The following is a 17592-nucleotide window of genomic DNA, read 5'->3' as shown; positions in this document are numbered from 1 at the left end:
TAAAATGAAAAGAAGCAAAGCAAGACTTTTTAAATTAAAATTTGGGTCTTTGTTTCAATGGTCATGAAAACATCTGTGCAATTTCCCAAAAGCCATCTAGTCCTTGCTCCTCAAATTCCATCTTGTCATTTTAGAAGAAAGAAAGAAGAATCAGAGAGTTATTGCGTACGCTCTGCTGGCGTGGCAATGAAGAGGAAACACCTCATTTGCAATGTTCTAGTGTAATCGTGAGTAAAGAGGAGACATTTTCTCTCAGAGTTTAATTTGAAGGTGGGATGGATGATCAAAATCCAGGAACAAGAGCTTGAACCTGAGAAGAGTCTGTGTGGGGAAATTATTATTATCATTATCTTTCTCATCATTACAAACAATATCATCATCATTATTTTGAAATGAATTTACTTTTTTGCTTCATTTGCCTTTGGTATATTTCTTTGAGTGTCTGTATAACACATCTATACATATATTTATTTACAACTATGCAATATATAGTTATATAATATATAGTTATATATTAACATATAGTTACATATTAATTAAAATAAATAGGATAAAGACCTTCATATGTGTCTATACACACATTTCTATATTATATAATGTATACTTATTTTATAATTAAAATAAAATAAAGGTCCTTCTGTGTATTTGCATGTATCACAAGATCTTTATTTCCTAAGCTTATATGGTCACGCTATTAATAGACCTGAGGATCCCAAGTGAGCAGTTAAGTTCCATAAATACTCTGTTCTCCATCACTGGCTCATTCTCAACAGCTCAGAATCTTGCTATTTTTTGTCTGTTTTCTTTTTTGGAACCACAGAAGTGGAGGGAGTGGAGGTACAATTTTGAATCTTGGGTGGGCTGAGGCCCTTTGCAAAAGAGTGTTGAGCCTTGGATAAATTTCAGAGTAGAATGTGTGAAGGAAAAGAAGAAATGGGTAGATGGGGGAGAGGCTGCATTGCCTGTTGAGCAAATTCAAAAAGAGTATTTACCTGTAGCAAGAATACTTTTTCTTAAGAGGAATGAAGGAAGGGCTATGGTGTAGTGAGAGAAAGGTGTGGAGGGATGTTCAGAATGTTGAATCTGGGATCAAAAGGACCTGGATTGGTGCCCCAACTCTCATGTTTATAAGCTGTATGATCCTGAGTAGGGGTTCATCATCTTGAGTCTCCAATTTCTCACCTATAACATTGGAATAATAATCCTTGCCTTAACTGTCTTAAGATGCCTTAGAACAATATTACACTTGGAGGCAGGAAGATGTGAGTACAAATATAATCTTTGATCTGGTATGTGATTGCGGAAAGTCAGTTTACTCCACTAGCCAAAGGCAACACTCTAAATAGACAAGTGAGAGATGAGTTTGTGCTGGCGAAAAAGTTGCCCTCCTTGAAATTTCAAAATTATAGGCCCTTGATGGACTGACAACTTGCTTCACAAGACTGTGGTTAGAAAAATTTTTATACTTTTAATACTAGAGTGATATGAATGAATGAAAGCCTCAATTCCCTAAAAGATGAATAGTAAAAAAAGTATGAACTAATTCTCAAAAAAATGCAAGCTACTAATAGTCACATAAAAGACTACTCCAAATCACTTATATGGGGAATTATCATCATCATCATCATTATTGTAATAATTACGTCATTGTTTTCTTGCATGAGGAAAACGCTTTGTAAATCTTAAGGCATCAATCATTATCATCATATTATAATGATATCATCACACTCTCAGAATTAGAAAAGACCCAGAGGTCATCTGGTCCACCTACACTTGAACAAGAACTTGTCTGCATCATGCTCCCTAAGGCTTTACTAGAAAACCTTCAGTAAAAGATAAGGCCATTCCCAAGGCTGTTCACTTCAGCTTAGGATAGCTACAATGGTTGGAAGTTTCTCCTCATACCAAAGCCAGTCAGCAACTTAGATTCCTAACACCATTTTTAAGGGATTTTGCTATGCTCAAGAATTCATGTTTCAGATATAAGCTTTTGCTTCCATCCTCTGGAGTATCTTTTTATTTTTAGATTTTTCAAGGCAATGGGGTTAAGTGGCTTGCCCAAGGCCACACAGCTAGGTAATTATTAAGTGTCTGAGACTGGATTTGAACCCAGGTACTCCTGACTCCAAGGCTGGTGCTCTATTCACTGCACCACCTAACCACCCCTGGAGTATCTTTTGAAAATTAAACTTGATTGGTGAGCACCTGTGTAGCCATTTCAGTTTTTTCAGATGACTACCATTTTAGTCAATATTGGCAACATTTCCTTTTGTGACTTCAGGATTTCATTCTAGAGGACTTCCCATTCATTCTAGGTTTACTATGTCTGGCAGAATTTTAATCCATGGTATCCCATTTTTACCCCTCTTCTGAATTCTCTCAGCTAGTCAACATCTGAGGCTGAATTTGAACTCAGGTCCTCTTGACACCAAGATTGGTACACTATCCACTGTGCCACCTAACTGCTGCCCTCTGAATTCTCTAAAATTTGCCCTCCCAAATCTGAGTTGCCCTGACAGATTATTCCTGACTTTCCTCTCCTCTATCATAAATTCTCAGACAGGCTGATCATAAATTGCAAAATGATTTTTTGTTTCATCTTTGTATCTTCTTTGCTTCATACATAATGGACACTTTAAATTCCTCATTAGATGAATGCATGAATAAATGTCATCCCCAAGGTTCTAATCTTTTCTACTCCAATAACTCATTCAACTTTATTAATGAGAAATAGATATTAAATAGAATTTCTCCCATGCTGGTTCCTTTACCTTTTGAAGGATCAAATTATCTTTAGGGCAAATCAAGAAATTATCTCACCTTTCAGCAGAGAGAGTTCTAGTAGGCCCTTACATCACTGAAGTTTCCCATCACTTTAATATATCATGCCTTTAAACTATGTGTGATATTTCCTAAACCCATTGATCTTCACCCTCATCTTTTCAGTCATGTTCCCTTCTCTTATTAGATTTCCTCACATAAAAATATACACATAAGCCCATAGAAAATATATAATATATGCATTTTTTGCAAGGCAATGGGGTTAAGTGGCTTGCCCAAGGCCACATAGCTAGGTAATTATTAAGTGTCTGAGGCTAGATTTGAACATATATGCATTTATAAATGCATATTATACATTCCTATATACTGAATACATATATGTGCATAGATACATACCTATTTAAGTTCTAAGTAGAATTTCTCAAGTTAGCTATCTCTCCTGCCCCCACCATTCAATCCCTGGGTTACTTCACTGACCCCAGCCTGCCCTCACACTGACAGTTCTGAATTCCTAAAAAAACTCCTCAGTCTTTCTCAGGGTTCTAGGGACAGTCTTGTGGGAAAATATTCTCCTCCTACTAATGACTGTAGCTCTCAGGTCCCAGTTAGAATGTTTCCATTTACCCCAAACCAGTCACTCATAATGATAATCTATTGGATTTTTTTTTAATTTTTTTACAATCAGGATTAAGTGATTTACCCAGAGTCACACACAGTTGAGTAAGAGTCTGTCCTGAACTCAGGTCTTCCTTATTCTGGAGCTGGTACTTTATCTACTGTACCACCTCACTGTTCCTTATTCAATTTTTGCTTTTTTCTTATTAGATCTTTTTTTTAGGGTTCTTTTTTAGTTGGTTTTTTTTTTGCAAGGCAGTAGGGTTAAGTGGCTTGCCCAAGGCCACACAGCTAGGTAATTATTTAGTGTGTGAAGTCATATTTGAACTCAGGTCCTCCTGACCCCAGGACTGGTGCTCTATCCACTGTGCCACCCCTTCTTATTAGATCTTAAACATTACCATTTACTTAACAATAAAGTCAAAGCAAAAATTCTATCACAGATACTCGTATAGAGTAAAGGTAGGCTTGATAATTATCTCACAGTCCACATATAAGTCTTTATCTCAGGGAGAGAATGGCAAACAGAAACTTGGCAAAGGGTAACTCACAACTCTGGAAATGCAGATTTTGATATTCCTTTTCTGTCTCAGTAACTATAAAAGTTCCTTCATAATCCTAGCATCTGTATTGAACAGATGTTTTCATTGTTCACTCAAATTGATAGAAGCTGTGTTTGACTAATCATTCTCTGGTCCTTACATCTCCACCAAACTAGTCCACCTCCTGGGTGACTTCTCTGATTCTGTTTTCTGGCTCTTTCTCTGCTCAGTGAACTTCTTTCCACTATAGTATCTCTTACTTCCAGTTTTAACCTTACATGTTTCCTACATTTGACACTGTATTATTCTCTTTTAGGAAAAGGTGATGATGACCTTTATTCTATGGGGGGGCAGACTGCAAGGTATTTGGGGTTAAGTAACTTGCCTAGGGTCAAACAGCTAGTATGAAGTGTATGAGGCTAGATTTGAACTTAGAGCTTCCTGATTCCAGAGTCAGTGCTATAAAACAAAAGATATACTTTTTTTGTTTTGCAAGGCAATGGGGCTAAAGTGACTTGCCCAAGGTCACACAGCTAGGCAATCATGAAGAGCCTGAGGTCAGATTTGAACTCAGGTTCTCTTGGCTCCAGGGTCAGTTCTCTATTTACTGAGCCACCTAGCTACCCTCAATATGAATGGGGGTTTTTTGGCAAAGCAGTGGGGTTAAGTGGCTTGCCCAAGGTCACACAACTAGGCAATTTATTAAGTGCCTGAGGCTGGATTTGAACTCAGGTCTTCCTGACTCCAGGGCTGGTGCTCTATCCATTGCACCACCTAGCCGTCCCACTATATAAATGATTTTTCAAAAAGAACAACAAAGACCACATCTGCTGCAGAAAAAGAAAGAAGAAAATATACCGCCCCCCTCTTCCTATTGTTCTTTGTAAAAGTAACAGGCTATAGGTATGGAACATACATATATTGTTAACATACATTCTATTGCTGTGCTGGGAGTTTTTTCTGATATTTTTCTTTATATTTCCAATCTATTGTCACCAAAGGTAAGTAGTTGAGTTAGAATAAAGTATGAGATGAGATGAGATGAGATGTGAGAGAGAGAGAGACAGATAGAGACAGAGACAGATCAATTAAAAAATTAAAGAAAATTATTTTTAGGTATCTTACAATTTTAACCCCTATGATCTTATGACTTTTAAGTCATAATTATAGAGAAAAATGCAGTATAATATAACTTTCTTTTTAAAAAGGGTTCAAATGACCTCTCTGAACGTATTTCTCTAATTCAGAAAGATTACTATCAGAGAGCTTAATTTCAAATCCTTCCTCTGGCATCTGTGACCTTGGAAAAGGATCCCACTCTCTAGGACTCAGTTTTTTCATCCTAAAATGAAGGGTTTGGGATAAGATCATAGGACTGGAGCCAGAAGGGATCTCAATTAAGGCAATCTCTTTAGTTTATAGATTAGAAAACTGAGATCCAGAGAGGTTTGATGCTAGTCACATAACCAATAAGTATCAAAGGTGGGTTTTGAACTCACGTCATTCTGATTAGAAGTCTAGCCAGGGTGCATTCTGTTGAATTCTTCTCTGTGCCCTATCCCATTTCAGGACACATCCTGAAGTTTCTGAACCAGAATTGAGGTTTCCCATGGAGAAACAACCTGGGGTAATGGAAAGAGTATCAGATCTGAAGTCAGGAAGACTGGGGCTGATGTTTTTCCTGTGAAATCAACCATCATTCAGGCACTAATTCAACAAGCATCATTTCTGGGGATACCCAGAAAGGTAAAAGACAATCCCTGCTCTCTGGGAGTTTGAGATCTTAAACCATGTAAATAATTATGTATTTTGTAGAAATAAATTGTAGAGAATCAATGCAGGGAAAGCATGAGCCTTAGGAGGGCTAGGGACAGGCTTCCTGAAGAATATGAGATTTTAGCTGGGGCTTGAAAGAAGCCAAAAAAAATGTTGGGATGAGAAAGAAGAGTGTTTCAGGGGGACTACTAGGAAAAACACCCATAGTCAGTAGATAAGAGTGATAGTCTTTGTGTGTGTGAGAGTGTATGTGTATGTGTGGGTGTGATGTGGAACATCAAGGAGACCAGTGTTACTGGATCCCAGAGCAGAGGGAGGCAAATAAGGAATAAGAAGTCCACAAAAATAAGGAGAAAGCAGGTTGTAAAAATCAAACAGAAGATTTTATATTTCATCCTGAGAGTGAGAAAGATCCACTGAAATGTATTGAGTGAGAAAGAAGGTAACATGGTTAGAACTGCAGCTTTGGAAGATCATTTGACAGCTGAATGAACGATGATGAACTGGAACAGGGAGAGACTGAGGCCCGCAGACCCACCCTCAGGCTATGGCAGTAGTCCAGATGTGAGGCAATGAGAGCCCGCACCAGAGACCAGTGGGGTCAGAGGAGGGAAGGGGATGTTTCAAAGGTAAAAACAACCTGAACTGACAATAGATTAGAAATGGAGGAGTGAGAGATGATGAGAAATTCAAGATTTCTAGGTACGTGGGTATGAGTCTAGGATCTAGATGATGTAATTGGAAGGTGAAAAAGAGGAAACAGCTGGGGAAGGAGGGGGAGAGAGAGTGGGATTAACATTTATCAAAAGCCTAGAAATTAGGGATGTAAGTGCAGCAGGTCTCCCTTCATTCATTCAGCTGGGAGATATATTTTCACATCTAGTTGTTTAATTTTATTCAGTTCTGTCTGACTCTTGGTGACCTTATTTGGGTTTGTTTTTGGCAAAGTGGTTTGCCATTTCCTTCTCCAGTTCATTTTACAGATGAGAAACTGAGACAGTCTAGGTGAAGTGACTTGCCCAGGGTCACCCGGTAGTAAGTGTCCGAGGCTGGATTTGAATTCAGGAAGATGAACCTTCCCGATCCCAAGCCCCAGCACTCTATCTGTTGCATTACCCAATAATTTCAATTTATCTATTTTACTCAATAATGTCCAGTTTACTATTGAAGTAAATAAAAGATCATGTAAAAATCAGTGCAAAGTAATTTCACTAAAAACCTGAGGGGAGGAGAGAGAGAGAGAGAGAGAGAGAGACAGAGAGAGAGAGAGAGAGACAGAGAGAAGGAAGGAGAGAAGGAGAGTGAGGAAATAGAGAGGGGGGCAGAGAGACAGACAGAGAGAGAAACAGATTCAGAGAGACAGAGACAGAGAGATCAGGAAAAGTCACTTGAAGAAAGTATGCTTGAACTAAGTCTTGAAGAGAGCTGGGAAGTTTGGAGAGCAAGAGAGAACATTCCCTGACTGATTGTGCAGGGAGGAGCACTGCAAGAACTTTGGCTTCGAGTCAGAAGACAAGGGTTCCAATCCCACCTCTGCCATTCCTACTATATGTATAACCCTGGTCAAATCATTTGTCCTAAACCTCAGTTCTATTTTTTTTTTTAAATGAAGGAATTGTGCAGGAAGGGCACAAGAACTTTGGCTTTGAGTCAGAAGGCCTGGGTTCAAATCCCACTTTTGCTACTCCTACTGTATGTATGACTCTGGTCAAATCATTTAATTGCCCTAAACCCCAATTCTGTAAAAATAGAGGAATTGGACAAGACACCTCCAAGTTCCCTTCTAGCTTTAAGGTGAAGTGGAAAGACAGATAGATGTATGTGAAATCAGAAGACCTAGGTTCAAATCTCCGTGTGTGAACTTCGGCAAGTCATTTCTCCCTTGCATGCCTCAGTTTCTTCATGTGTAAAATGAGGGGAGTAGCCTGACTAGAGATGATCTCTAAATCTGTATGCCTATGGACTACTATTGGACACTTTCCACAATGTCCCTGAATAAGTCATTTTCTCTGGAAATTTCCTCATCTGTAAAACTGGGTTATTAAACCCTGAGCCTCAGTTTCTTCATCTGAAAAGGCAGGTTTGTAATTCTTGTACTCAGGATTATTGTGCAACTGAAAAGCCTTTAGAAAAAGGTGACTGCCTGTCTCGGCCATGGATGCCGTGGCCTGCGTTGCCGGCCCTCTGTACACAGGAGAGCTGTGTTTGTGTCTTGGGTTTCATTGGGTAAAACAGAGCTTTTGTTTTGAAAGCACCCCAGAGGCCTGAAATCCCTGAAGTGAACCCGAGGCAGGCGCTAGGAGAGGAGGCAGCTCAGAGGTGAGGCAGGGGCATGCCCACAGCCCTGGGAGAGAGCAGAGCCGGGAAAAGGAGCCGAGGTGCGGGTGGACCACAGGTTCCGAGGCTCCAGAAGTGAGTCAGGAGGAAAAGGCAGCATCTGCTGAAGACTTGGGGGAGGTCGCACCCTGAAATCTGAGCCACAGCCGCCTAGCATCATAGGATCCAAGTTGAGAGCTGAAAGGACTCGTTTAGTCCTCCTTTTACGGATGAAGACATTTGCAGCTCAGAGAGGCAGCGGACTTGGCCAAGGTCATCCAGCACATCAGCGGCGGAGTTAGGAACCGAACCACCCCCCGCTGCCCATCCTCCCAAGCCCAGAGCTCCTCCCACTGCCCAGAGCTGGGGCTGGTGGTGTCAGCATACCCTTTCCCTGACCCAGGCGCTGGAGGGGCGGCCTGGGCCCAGGGCTTGGGGGCATTGCCCGACCCCTCACTGACTTCCCCGAATCTCCCATCTGGGGCCGCAGATCGGACCCCGCTCTTTGCCTCCCTCCTTTGGGAGCCAGGACTGGTCGGTCCACGGTCGGTTGCCATGGAGAGCGGCGTACACAGGACAGCAGCGCGCGGGGATCCCGGCTGGTCGCCCGCCTCCGAACCTGAGCAGCGCCCCCCAGCCCGGCTCCCTTCCTCCTCTCTGCGGAGGGCGGGGCGCCTCCTCCAGCCCCGTAAGTAGAAAGGGTAGGAGGGCAGGAAAGGGCGCGGGAGGCGGCAGACACCCCACACTGTCAAAAGAGGGGTCCTGTCCAGCCTTCGGGGCTCCCTGGATCCCGAGAGGACCCATGAAGGACTCCCAGCACCACCTCCCTCCCCGTCTTGGGTCTTGCCAGTGTTCTTGATGGGCTCTCCGAGGGTACCTTAATCTTTGGCCAAAATGGACATGTGTTTCTCCATCCACCCCATTCACAGCAGATTTCACCCATTCTTTCATTCATTCATTCATTCATTCTCCCCTTTCATTGGCAGTCAGGCAATAAATTGTTATTAAGTGCCTACTATGTGCTCCTTCCCTCAAGGGGAGGGATGAGGCATGCAAAGGAGAAATGACTTGCTCAAGTTCACACATGTAGTAGGAAATAATAAGCACATAATCAATATTTTTAAAGAACCCACTATGTGTCAGCCACTGTGCTAATCACGGAAATACAAAAAGCAAAATACAGTCCCAGCCCCATGGAGCTCAGAGTTTAATAGAGGAGACAAAATGCAGACAACTCTATACTAACAAAATATAGTCAGAATAATCAAGAAAGGAATGTTACTTCTAAGCTCCTTGAGGTCAAACACTTTGTCATTTCCAGTCTTTATGGCCCCTCCCTGAGCCTCAGTTTTCTCATCTGTAGAATGACAGAGTTGGCCTAGATGACTCCCTAAGGTCACTTTCCAGATCTGAATTGATAATCTCATCATCTGTACTCCAGCGGTAAAGATCAGCAGCTCTTCTGATATTTAGAAATTTAGATCATTGCCTAAGAGACTCTGAGAGGACATGTCCCATCCATGAACATCTAGCTAGTATGGGACAGGGGACAAATTTGAATTCAGGTCTTCCATGTGCAAAGCTAGCCCTCCCTCCATTCCTCCATTGCCTCTTGCCCTGCATATAGCAAATGTTTAATAAATATTTGTTGGCTTGAAATGTTTATTGACATTCGCAAACATTTATTACCAAGTTACTAGCTGCTCCAGGTACAGTACCCATGGGAGACGTGATGGGGTGTAACGTTTACACTGGGTAGTTGATAGGATTCTAGGGTTTCTGATTTTTGAATTGTTTACCTTCAGGCTCAATCTGCAGCTAAAATTACTATATTTTCCTTTCCTTTCATCCTTCTTTGAAAAATGAGCAATTTTTTAGTCCCCTTCTGGGGGGAATGTAAAACAAATCCACTCACTTGGCTTGGCATAGCAAGTGGACCATATGGTCTGAAGATAATTTCTGTAAAAGTTATTTCCATTTATTGTCTTTAGGTAAATACTGGCAAACAATATTTGACTTATATATCATATTTCATAACGTTTTAAGGTGGGCTATTGCTCAAAACAAAAGAGTTCCAATCTATTAATAGCTTGTATAACTCACATTTCTAAGGCACCTACAAAGTGATTTTTCATTGGTCAAATCTCATTTTTTGATGTTTAATTGTTATCAGACTCCTTATGACCCATTTGGGGTTTTGTCAGCAATGATACTGGCATGGTTTGCCATTTCCTTCTCCAGTTTATTTTGTAGATGAGGAAACTAAGGCAAGCAAGGTAAAGTGACTTGGCCAGAGTCACACAGCTAGTAATGACTGAGATCAAATTTGAACTCAGGTCTTCCTAACTCCAAGCCTAGTCTTTTATTCATTATGCCACTAGCTGCCAAAATTCTAATTTTACAGTTGAGGAAACTGAGGCCCAGAATGATTAAGAGATTTAACCAATAGAGCACAGGTAATAAGTATTGCAGCTGGGAAGGAAACTCAACTAGTCTGACTTCAGGTAAGTTATCACTCTCTTGGCCTGTTTACTCACCAATTAAATGAAAAGGTTGGCCAAAATGAACTCTTGGGTCCCTTCCAGCTCTGATTTTCTGACTATTGATTTTTCTGCTGGGGGGTTTTTTTCCTCATTATACCACACTTCTGATATAAAAAATGTGCTTTTCTATAAATCATTCAAAGACATAAGAAGAATAGGAAAGGAAGTTAACTCAGATTTCTTTTTCCTTCTTTTTTTGCTTCCTTCCAATTATTTAATATCATCTTGTGAAGGATAATATATTAGACTAAGGAGATAAAAGTGTATAGGAGACATAGTCCTGCCCTCAAATGGGTTTACAGCCTATTCGTTGCCCAATATTTTTATATTTTCCATTTACTAGAGTCTACCACAAAAAATTCAGTTTCTATTTTCCTCTCTTCCTTTTTTTTTTATTGTTATAAGGGATGGCAGTCCAGTAAACAATGTTTGTGAATGTTATTTTATTGGATTTATTCAATTACAATTTCCCCATTTTTCTACCTCTCCCATCATTTCATACCCTTTCCCCTTGTTATACATGTACAATCATATTTAACAAATCTCCATATTAGTCAAGTTGTGAAGGAAGAATCAGAACTAAAGAGGGAAAAATTATGAGAAAAGGAAAAAAATAAAACAAGTTTTAAAAATGAAAATAGTATGATTTGATCTGCATTCACATGCCACAGTTTTTCCTCTGGATGTGATTGACATTTTCCAACACATATTTTAGAATTGTCCTTGATCACTGAACTGCTCCTCTCAGTAGTTCATCAAAGCTGATCATCTCACAATATTGCTGTTTAAATATACAATGTTCTATTGGTTCTTCTCACTTCGCTCAGTATCAGTTCATGCAGGGTTTTCCAGGCTTTTCTGAAGTCCATCTATGCATGATTTCTTATAGAACAATAGTTTTTCATCATATTCATCTATACCATAAATTTTTCAGTCATTCCTCAATTGAGGGGCATCCCTTCATTTTCCAATTCTTTGCTGCTGCAGTAAGAACTGCCATAAATATTCTTGTACAAGTGGGTCATTTCTCTTTTTTTTATGATCTCTTTGGAATACAGACCCAGTAGTGGCATTTCTGGATCAAAGGGGAGGCACAATTTTATTGCCCCTTGGTCATAGTTCCAAATTGCTCTCCAGAATGGTTGGATCAGTTCACAATTCTACCAATAATGCATTAGTGTCCCAGTTATTCCACATTCCCTCCAACATTGATCATTTTCCTTTTGGGTCATTTTAGCCAATCTGATAGAGAGGTGGTATCTGAGTTGTTTTAATTTGTATTTCTCTAATCAATAATGATTTCAAGCATTTTTCAAATGACTACAAATAGCTTTAATTTTTACATCTAAAAACTGCTTGTTCATTTCCTTTGACCATTTATCAGTTGGAATCTTATAAATTTTACTTCATTCTCTATATATTTTTAGAAATGAGTCCTTTATCAGAAACATAGCTATGAAAGTTGCTTCTCAGCTTGAAGCATTCCTTCTAATCTTGGTTGCATCGCTTTTATTTGTGCACAAACTTTTTAATTTAATATAATCAAAATTATCCATTTTGTATTTTATTATGATCTCCATCTCTCCTTTGGTCATGAACTCCTCCCCTCTATAGCTCAGACAGATAAACTATTCCTTGCTCTCCTCATTGGCTTATGGTATCACCCTTTATGCCTAAATTCTGGGCCCATTTCAACCTTATTTTGATTTAGGGTATGAGATGTTAGTCTATGCCTACTTTCCGACATGCTATTTTCCAGTTTTTCCAGCAGTCTGTGTCAAATAATAAGTTCTTATCCCGGAAGCCAGAATCTTTGGGTTTATCAAACACTAGATTACTAGAGTTATTCACTACTGTTTCTTTTGTACCTCATCTATTCCACTGATTTACCACTCTATTTCTTAGCCAGTACCAGGCAGTTTTGATGACTGCCATTTTATAATATAATAATGTAACATAATATAACATAACATAACATAACAGAATAAATAGAATAATATAGTATAGTACAGTATAATATAGTATAATATAATATAATATAAGATAATATAAAATTAATATAATATAATATAATTAATATAATACAATACAATATAGTAGATCTGGTATGGTTAACCACAAACAATTTCCATGTCTTAATCACTAACATTTAGTCAGTTAGTTTTGTGCCTGCTTTTTTACTCTCTAAATATTTGCCTAGTTTTTTCTTGCAGAAAAAAAAATCTCTCCTCTCTTGCTTCCAGCAATTACCTCCCCACTACATACCACACCTAACTACCATCAGCACAGCCAGATTCACTTATTTAAAAGTTGTGAGTCCTCTGGCCCCCAAGGGAGAAAAAAAAAAACAGATCTACAAAATGGTTCTGACATTCTTCAAAATCTTGGCTGGATCAAATGCTTCTGCATTAAGTCCCCTTCCTTTTCCTACCACTTATTAAGCACCTACTCTCTGCCAGATTTCTTGTTGTTCAGTTGTTTTTCAGTCATGTCGGAACCCATTTGGAGTTTTCTTGAAAAAATCCTGGAGTGGTTTGCCATGTCCTTCTCCAGGTTTGTTGAGACACCGTATTCAGTTTTGCAGCCTGGCTGTTGGTCAATGTTTGAACCCTGGTCCTTTGACTCCAAGTCCAAAAGAGGTTCCATTGGACTACTTATAGTGATAGGAAGTTGCCTAAGCAGATCTCCATAAGGTTCCTTAGAGGTCATGTAGTCTAATCTATGATACAGATGAGGAGATTGAGGTCTAGAGAATTAAAATTACTGGGATTTGAACACAGATACTACAAATCTTTGGTGGGATAGTACATAAAATGTTTATCCTGGAATTAGGAAGACCTAAATGCAAATCTTTTTTTTAATTGAGATTTTATTTTATTTTTCTAATTACATGCTTAGATAGTTTTTTTCATGTTCACATACTCGGAAATTTTTACACATTCTTCTACCACCCTCCTTCCTCTCCTTGGTGGATATACTGTCTGGTAAAAATTGTACATGTTCATTTCTGAGTCCAAATTTTTAGACACTTTACTAGCTGTGTGATTTTACACAAGTCATTAAACCTCTGTCTGAGGTTTGATGACCTCATCTGTAAAATGGGCATTATAATAGTATCTGCCCTCCAGGGTGCTTGTGAGAATCAAATGAGATAACTTTGATGTGCTTTGCAAATCTTAAAGTATATAAAGATCAGTTATTATTATTATTATTATTATTATTATTATTATTACCCAAGGTTACATAAGTGATAAGTAGCAAACATTTTAAATTTAAATATAAAATTCTTTCCCCTGTACCATGACAAAGTTAAATGAATTGCCCATCTTCAAGCAGCAGGGTCCAAAGCACCATCTTCCTGAGTTGAATTTCAGACTGGCACAGTCTCCAAGCCACTACATAATTACACTTCTCTTTCAGTAGGATGGTAAAGGGAGGGCAGGAATCACATGGAATATAGATTTTTCAACTAATATTGAAATCCAGGATTTCAGGAAAAATGAAAACCTGCTTTGTTTCAGAAGCACGGTTTTTCCATTGATTTTAATAGACATTTCAGAGGCAAGCTATATAGAAATAATATCAGACATTGACTTTTTTTTTCTTTGATCCTGGATAGCTTTCTTCCTTCACTCTCTCTCCTGGATTTCTAATGTGTGTCTATTGAACAGCATCATCCTTACCATCATTTAATCTTAGGGTTTAAAAAAGTTATTTCAGACTTTCTGAAGCTACAGAAACTTAGTACTAAAATTCTGAGAGCCTCCATCAAGCCCAGAAAGGCTGAGATTCATTGTCATAAAGCTAGAAATTTTCACCATGGGGATTCAAATCAGGCCTCCTGATGTGCTAAACTAGGTTTGGTTCAATTAAAATAAGAATTTCAGTATATTGTTTGAAAAGTCATAGAATGAGTAATATTAAGTGTGAGAACACCCTGAGGTAAAGAGTTTGATATAACTAAATAATCCTAAACAAAGCATTATGGAAAATTAAGGCAAGTCTCTCCCCTCAAAGAATGTGCATTCTACTAGAAGATATGATCTTTTCAAATCTAGGTGCTTAATTATGTTGTTTTTCATTTGTTTTCATTTGTGTACAACTCTTTGTGACTCTGGGGTTTTCTTGACAAAGTTATTAGAGTGTTGGTCATTTCCTTCTACACTTCATTTTGCAGATGAGAAAACTGAGGTCACACAGTTAAGCTGAGACTAGATTTAAGCTCAGGAAGCTTCCTGACTCCAGACCTGGCACTCTCTTCCCTGTAATACCTATCTGTGTAGTAAGATTCCAGTAGATATTTTAAACTGAACATGCCCCAAATAGATTTCATTATCTTTCCCCCCTAAAACATCCCTCTCTTCCTACCTTCCCTATTACTATTTTTCTTTTTGGAGGCAATTGAAGTTAAGTGACTTGCCCAAGGTCACACAGCTAGAAAATGTCTGAGGCCATATTTGAGTTCAGGTCTTCCTGATTCCAGAACCCGCACCACCTAGCTTCTCCCTTCTCTATTTATTTTGAGGATAGCATCATTCCCCCAGTTGGCTAGGATCACCAACTAATAGTCCTCTTGGATTCCTCCTTATAATCCCTCCTCACCATGTCCAATTGCTATCAAGACTTGTCGATTTTACTTTGCAAAATCTCTTTGACGTCCCCTTTCTCTCCTCTGACACTGCCCCCACTCTGGTGCATCACCTCACACCTGGACTATTGCAATAATGATTGGGGGGGGGGTCAATCCACCTTAAGTCCCTCCTCACTCTAGTCCATTCTCCATTCAGTCACAAAAGGGACTTATCTAAAACTCTGATTATACCATCCTTCTAATCAATAAACCGTAGCTTTCTATTACCTCCAGGATCAAATCCAAGATCCTCTGTTTGACTTTCAAAGCCCTTCATAACCTAGTCCTCTCCTCACCTTTATAGTCTTCTTACAGTATCCAAGCCATTCTCTTTGATCCAATGACACTGACTACCTGACTTCTACAAATAGCACACCCAGCTCTGACCATTCCTCTGGCTATTTCTCATGCTTGCAATGCTCTCTCCTTATTTCCGTCTCTTGGCTTCCCTGGCTCCCTTTGTCTTTGTTGTTCAGCCATTACAGTCATGTCTGACTCTTTTTTGAGTGCATTTACAGTTTTCTATGCAAAGATATAAGTGTGGTTTGTCATTACCTTCTTCAGCTCATTTTACAGAGGAGGAAACTGAGGCAAACAGGGTTAAGTAACACCCTGAGCCTCAGTTAGTAAATGCCTGAGACTGGATTTGAATTCAGGTCTGCCTGACTCCAGGCCCAGCACTCTACTCACTGTGTCATCTTGCTTCCCCTGGCTTCCTTTTAAGCCCCAATCTTCCAAAGGAAGTCTTTGCCAGCCCCATTTAATTCTAGGGTCTTTCCTCTGTGAATTAGTTTTATTGCTTTATTCACATATAGATAAAGATAGAGATAGAGATAGATAGATATACATACATACATTTGTTTATGTGATGTCTCCTTCATTAGATTGCAAGCTCCTTAAGGGCATGGACTGTCTTTTGCCTTGTTTCTGTATTTCTAACATTTAGGCATAGTGCTTAAATATAGAAGATAATTAATAAACATTTTGTTGATTGATTGATTGATCCCATTAATGTCTGACTTAATAGAAAACAACTGGATTCTCTAATCTGCTTCTGTATTCAAAATGTTGTTTTGGTTGAAATTTAAGAGGAAACATCTGACCTTATACACCAGACAGCTGGAAAAGGCAGGAGGTGGCACCATAGTGAATAGAGTGCTAGACCTGAAGTCAGGAAGACGAGTCTTCCTGAGTTCAAATCCAGTTCAGACACTTAACTAGCTATGTGACCCTGGACAAGTCACTCTCCCCTCTTTGCCTCCATTTCCTCATCTATAAAATGAACTGGACAAGGAAATGGCAAACCATTCTGATTTCTTTGCTGAGAAAACCTCAAAATGTGATTATGAAAAATCAGATTCAGCTGAAAACTGTCTCAACTCAAATTATTACAAAAATAGTTTCAACCTCTCAGACCCTGTGAAAGGATTTCAGAGACTCCCAGAAGTCCTCAGACTACACTTAAACACTTCTGCTCTACCCCATATTATAGCAAAATTGCAATTGTAATTTGGCAGAGTCACACTTCCCCCCCTTCTTTGGCAACTTCAACAAATGTAAGATTCTGAATTCCACAATGAACTCTCAAATAATATTTTATTGAGTAATTTCAAGACTGCCTTTTTCCTAACAAAATTAATTTTTTAATGAAAATCTTGTAGGGAGAACAGCAATCATGAAAGCTTTTTTAAAATGCTCCGAAGGTTTTATTTTCCTGAGAAGATATACTACCATTGGAAGGCATGAAAATTCAGACATTGTTTTAAAGGTAAGAGTCCCCCCACACACACATAAAAAGTTTCCATGAACTATAGATTCATATATAGATATAGATATGTGTGTGTTTGTGTGTGTGTGTGGTATGTGTATATATGAGAAATTAGGTGACTCAGTGGATAGAGCACTGGAGGACAGAGTTGGAATCCAGTCTCAGGAACTTACTAGCTGTGTGATCTTGGGCAAGTCACTTAACACTGATTGCCTCACATTCAGGACCATCTCCAGTCATCCTGATTCATATCTGGCCATTAGATCTAGATGATTCTAGATGAGGAGAAAGCGAAACTGGTGACTTAGCACAACGCACCCCCTCATGCAAATCCAATTCATGTGCTTGTCGAAGCATCACCTTCCTGATGGCAATGGTCTTCTAGAATTCTAGAACAAATGACAAATCATTTCATAAAGATATATAGAAATATAGATATAAATATGTATGTATGTATGTATTCCCTTTTCTTTAGGGATTTAGTTCCCTCTCAACTTAATTCCTGAATTTAACCATTTCTCATTGGAACATTTGCATCTTTTCTAATTCTATTGGGTAGGTTGACCAATAAAGGCCAGGTCTTTTGTTCTCCACTACATTGGTAAGTTTTGTGATCATGGA

At 39.0% G+C, this 17592-nt stretch overlaps 1 protein-coding gene and 1 long non-coding RNA gene across 5 annotated transcripts in view; one reads left to right on the top strand and one right to left on the bottom strand.

Moving 5' to 3' along the window:
• Positions 1 to 171: 171 nt before the first annotated feature.
• LOC141509117 (uncharacterized) lies at positions 172 to 8574 on the bottom strand. The gene is made up of 3 exons (XR_012474586.1): positions 8418 to 8574; positions 5438 to 5560; positions 172 to 321 (listed from the first exon to the last, which is right to left on the bottom strand). It is a non-coding gene; the product is annotated as an uncharacterized LOC141509117 (long non-coding RNA).
• Positions 8572 to 17592, top strand: part of FHAD1 (forkhead associated phosphopeptide binding domain 1) — a 195336-nt gene continuing 186315 nt past the window's right edge. For all 4 annotated transcript variants that reach the window (XM_074218380.1, XM_074218378.1, XM_074218377.1 and 1 more), the window contains exons 1-2: positions 8572 to 8718; positions 16865 to 16971. In XM_074218380.1, coding sequence (XP_074074481.1) covers positions 8586 to 8718; positions 16865 to 16971 — 240 coding nt within the window. In that variant the 5' untranslated portion in view covers positions 8572 to 8585. The remainder of the gene's footprint in view (positions 8719 to 16864; positions 16972 to 17592) is intronic.

The sequence above is a fragment of the Macrotis lagotis genome, chromosome 1, assembly GCF_037893015.1.
Source record: "Macrotis lagotis isolate mMagLag1 chromosome 1, bilby.v1.9.chrom.fasta, whole genome shotgun sequence".
NCBI lineage: Eukaryota > Metazoa > Chordata > Mammalia > Peramelemorphia > Peramelidae > Macrotis > Macrotis lagotis.
The sequence above is the reverse complement of the archived record's forward strand: the minus strand, read 5'-3'. Positions and strand labels throughout refer to the sequence as shown.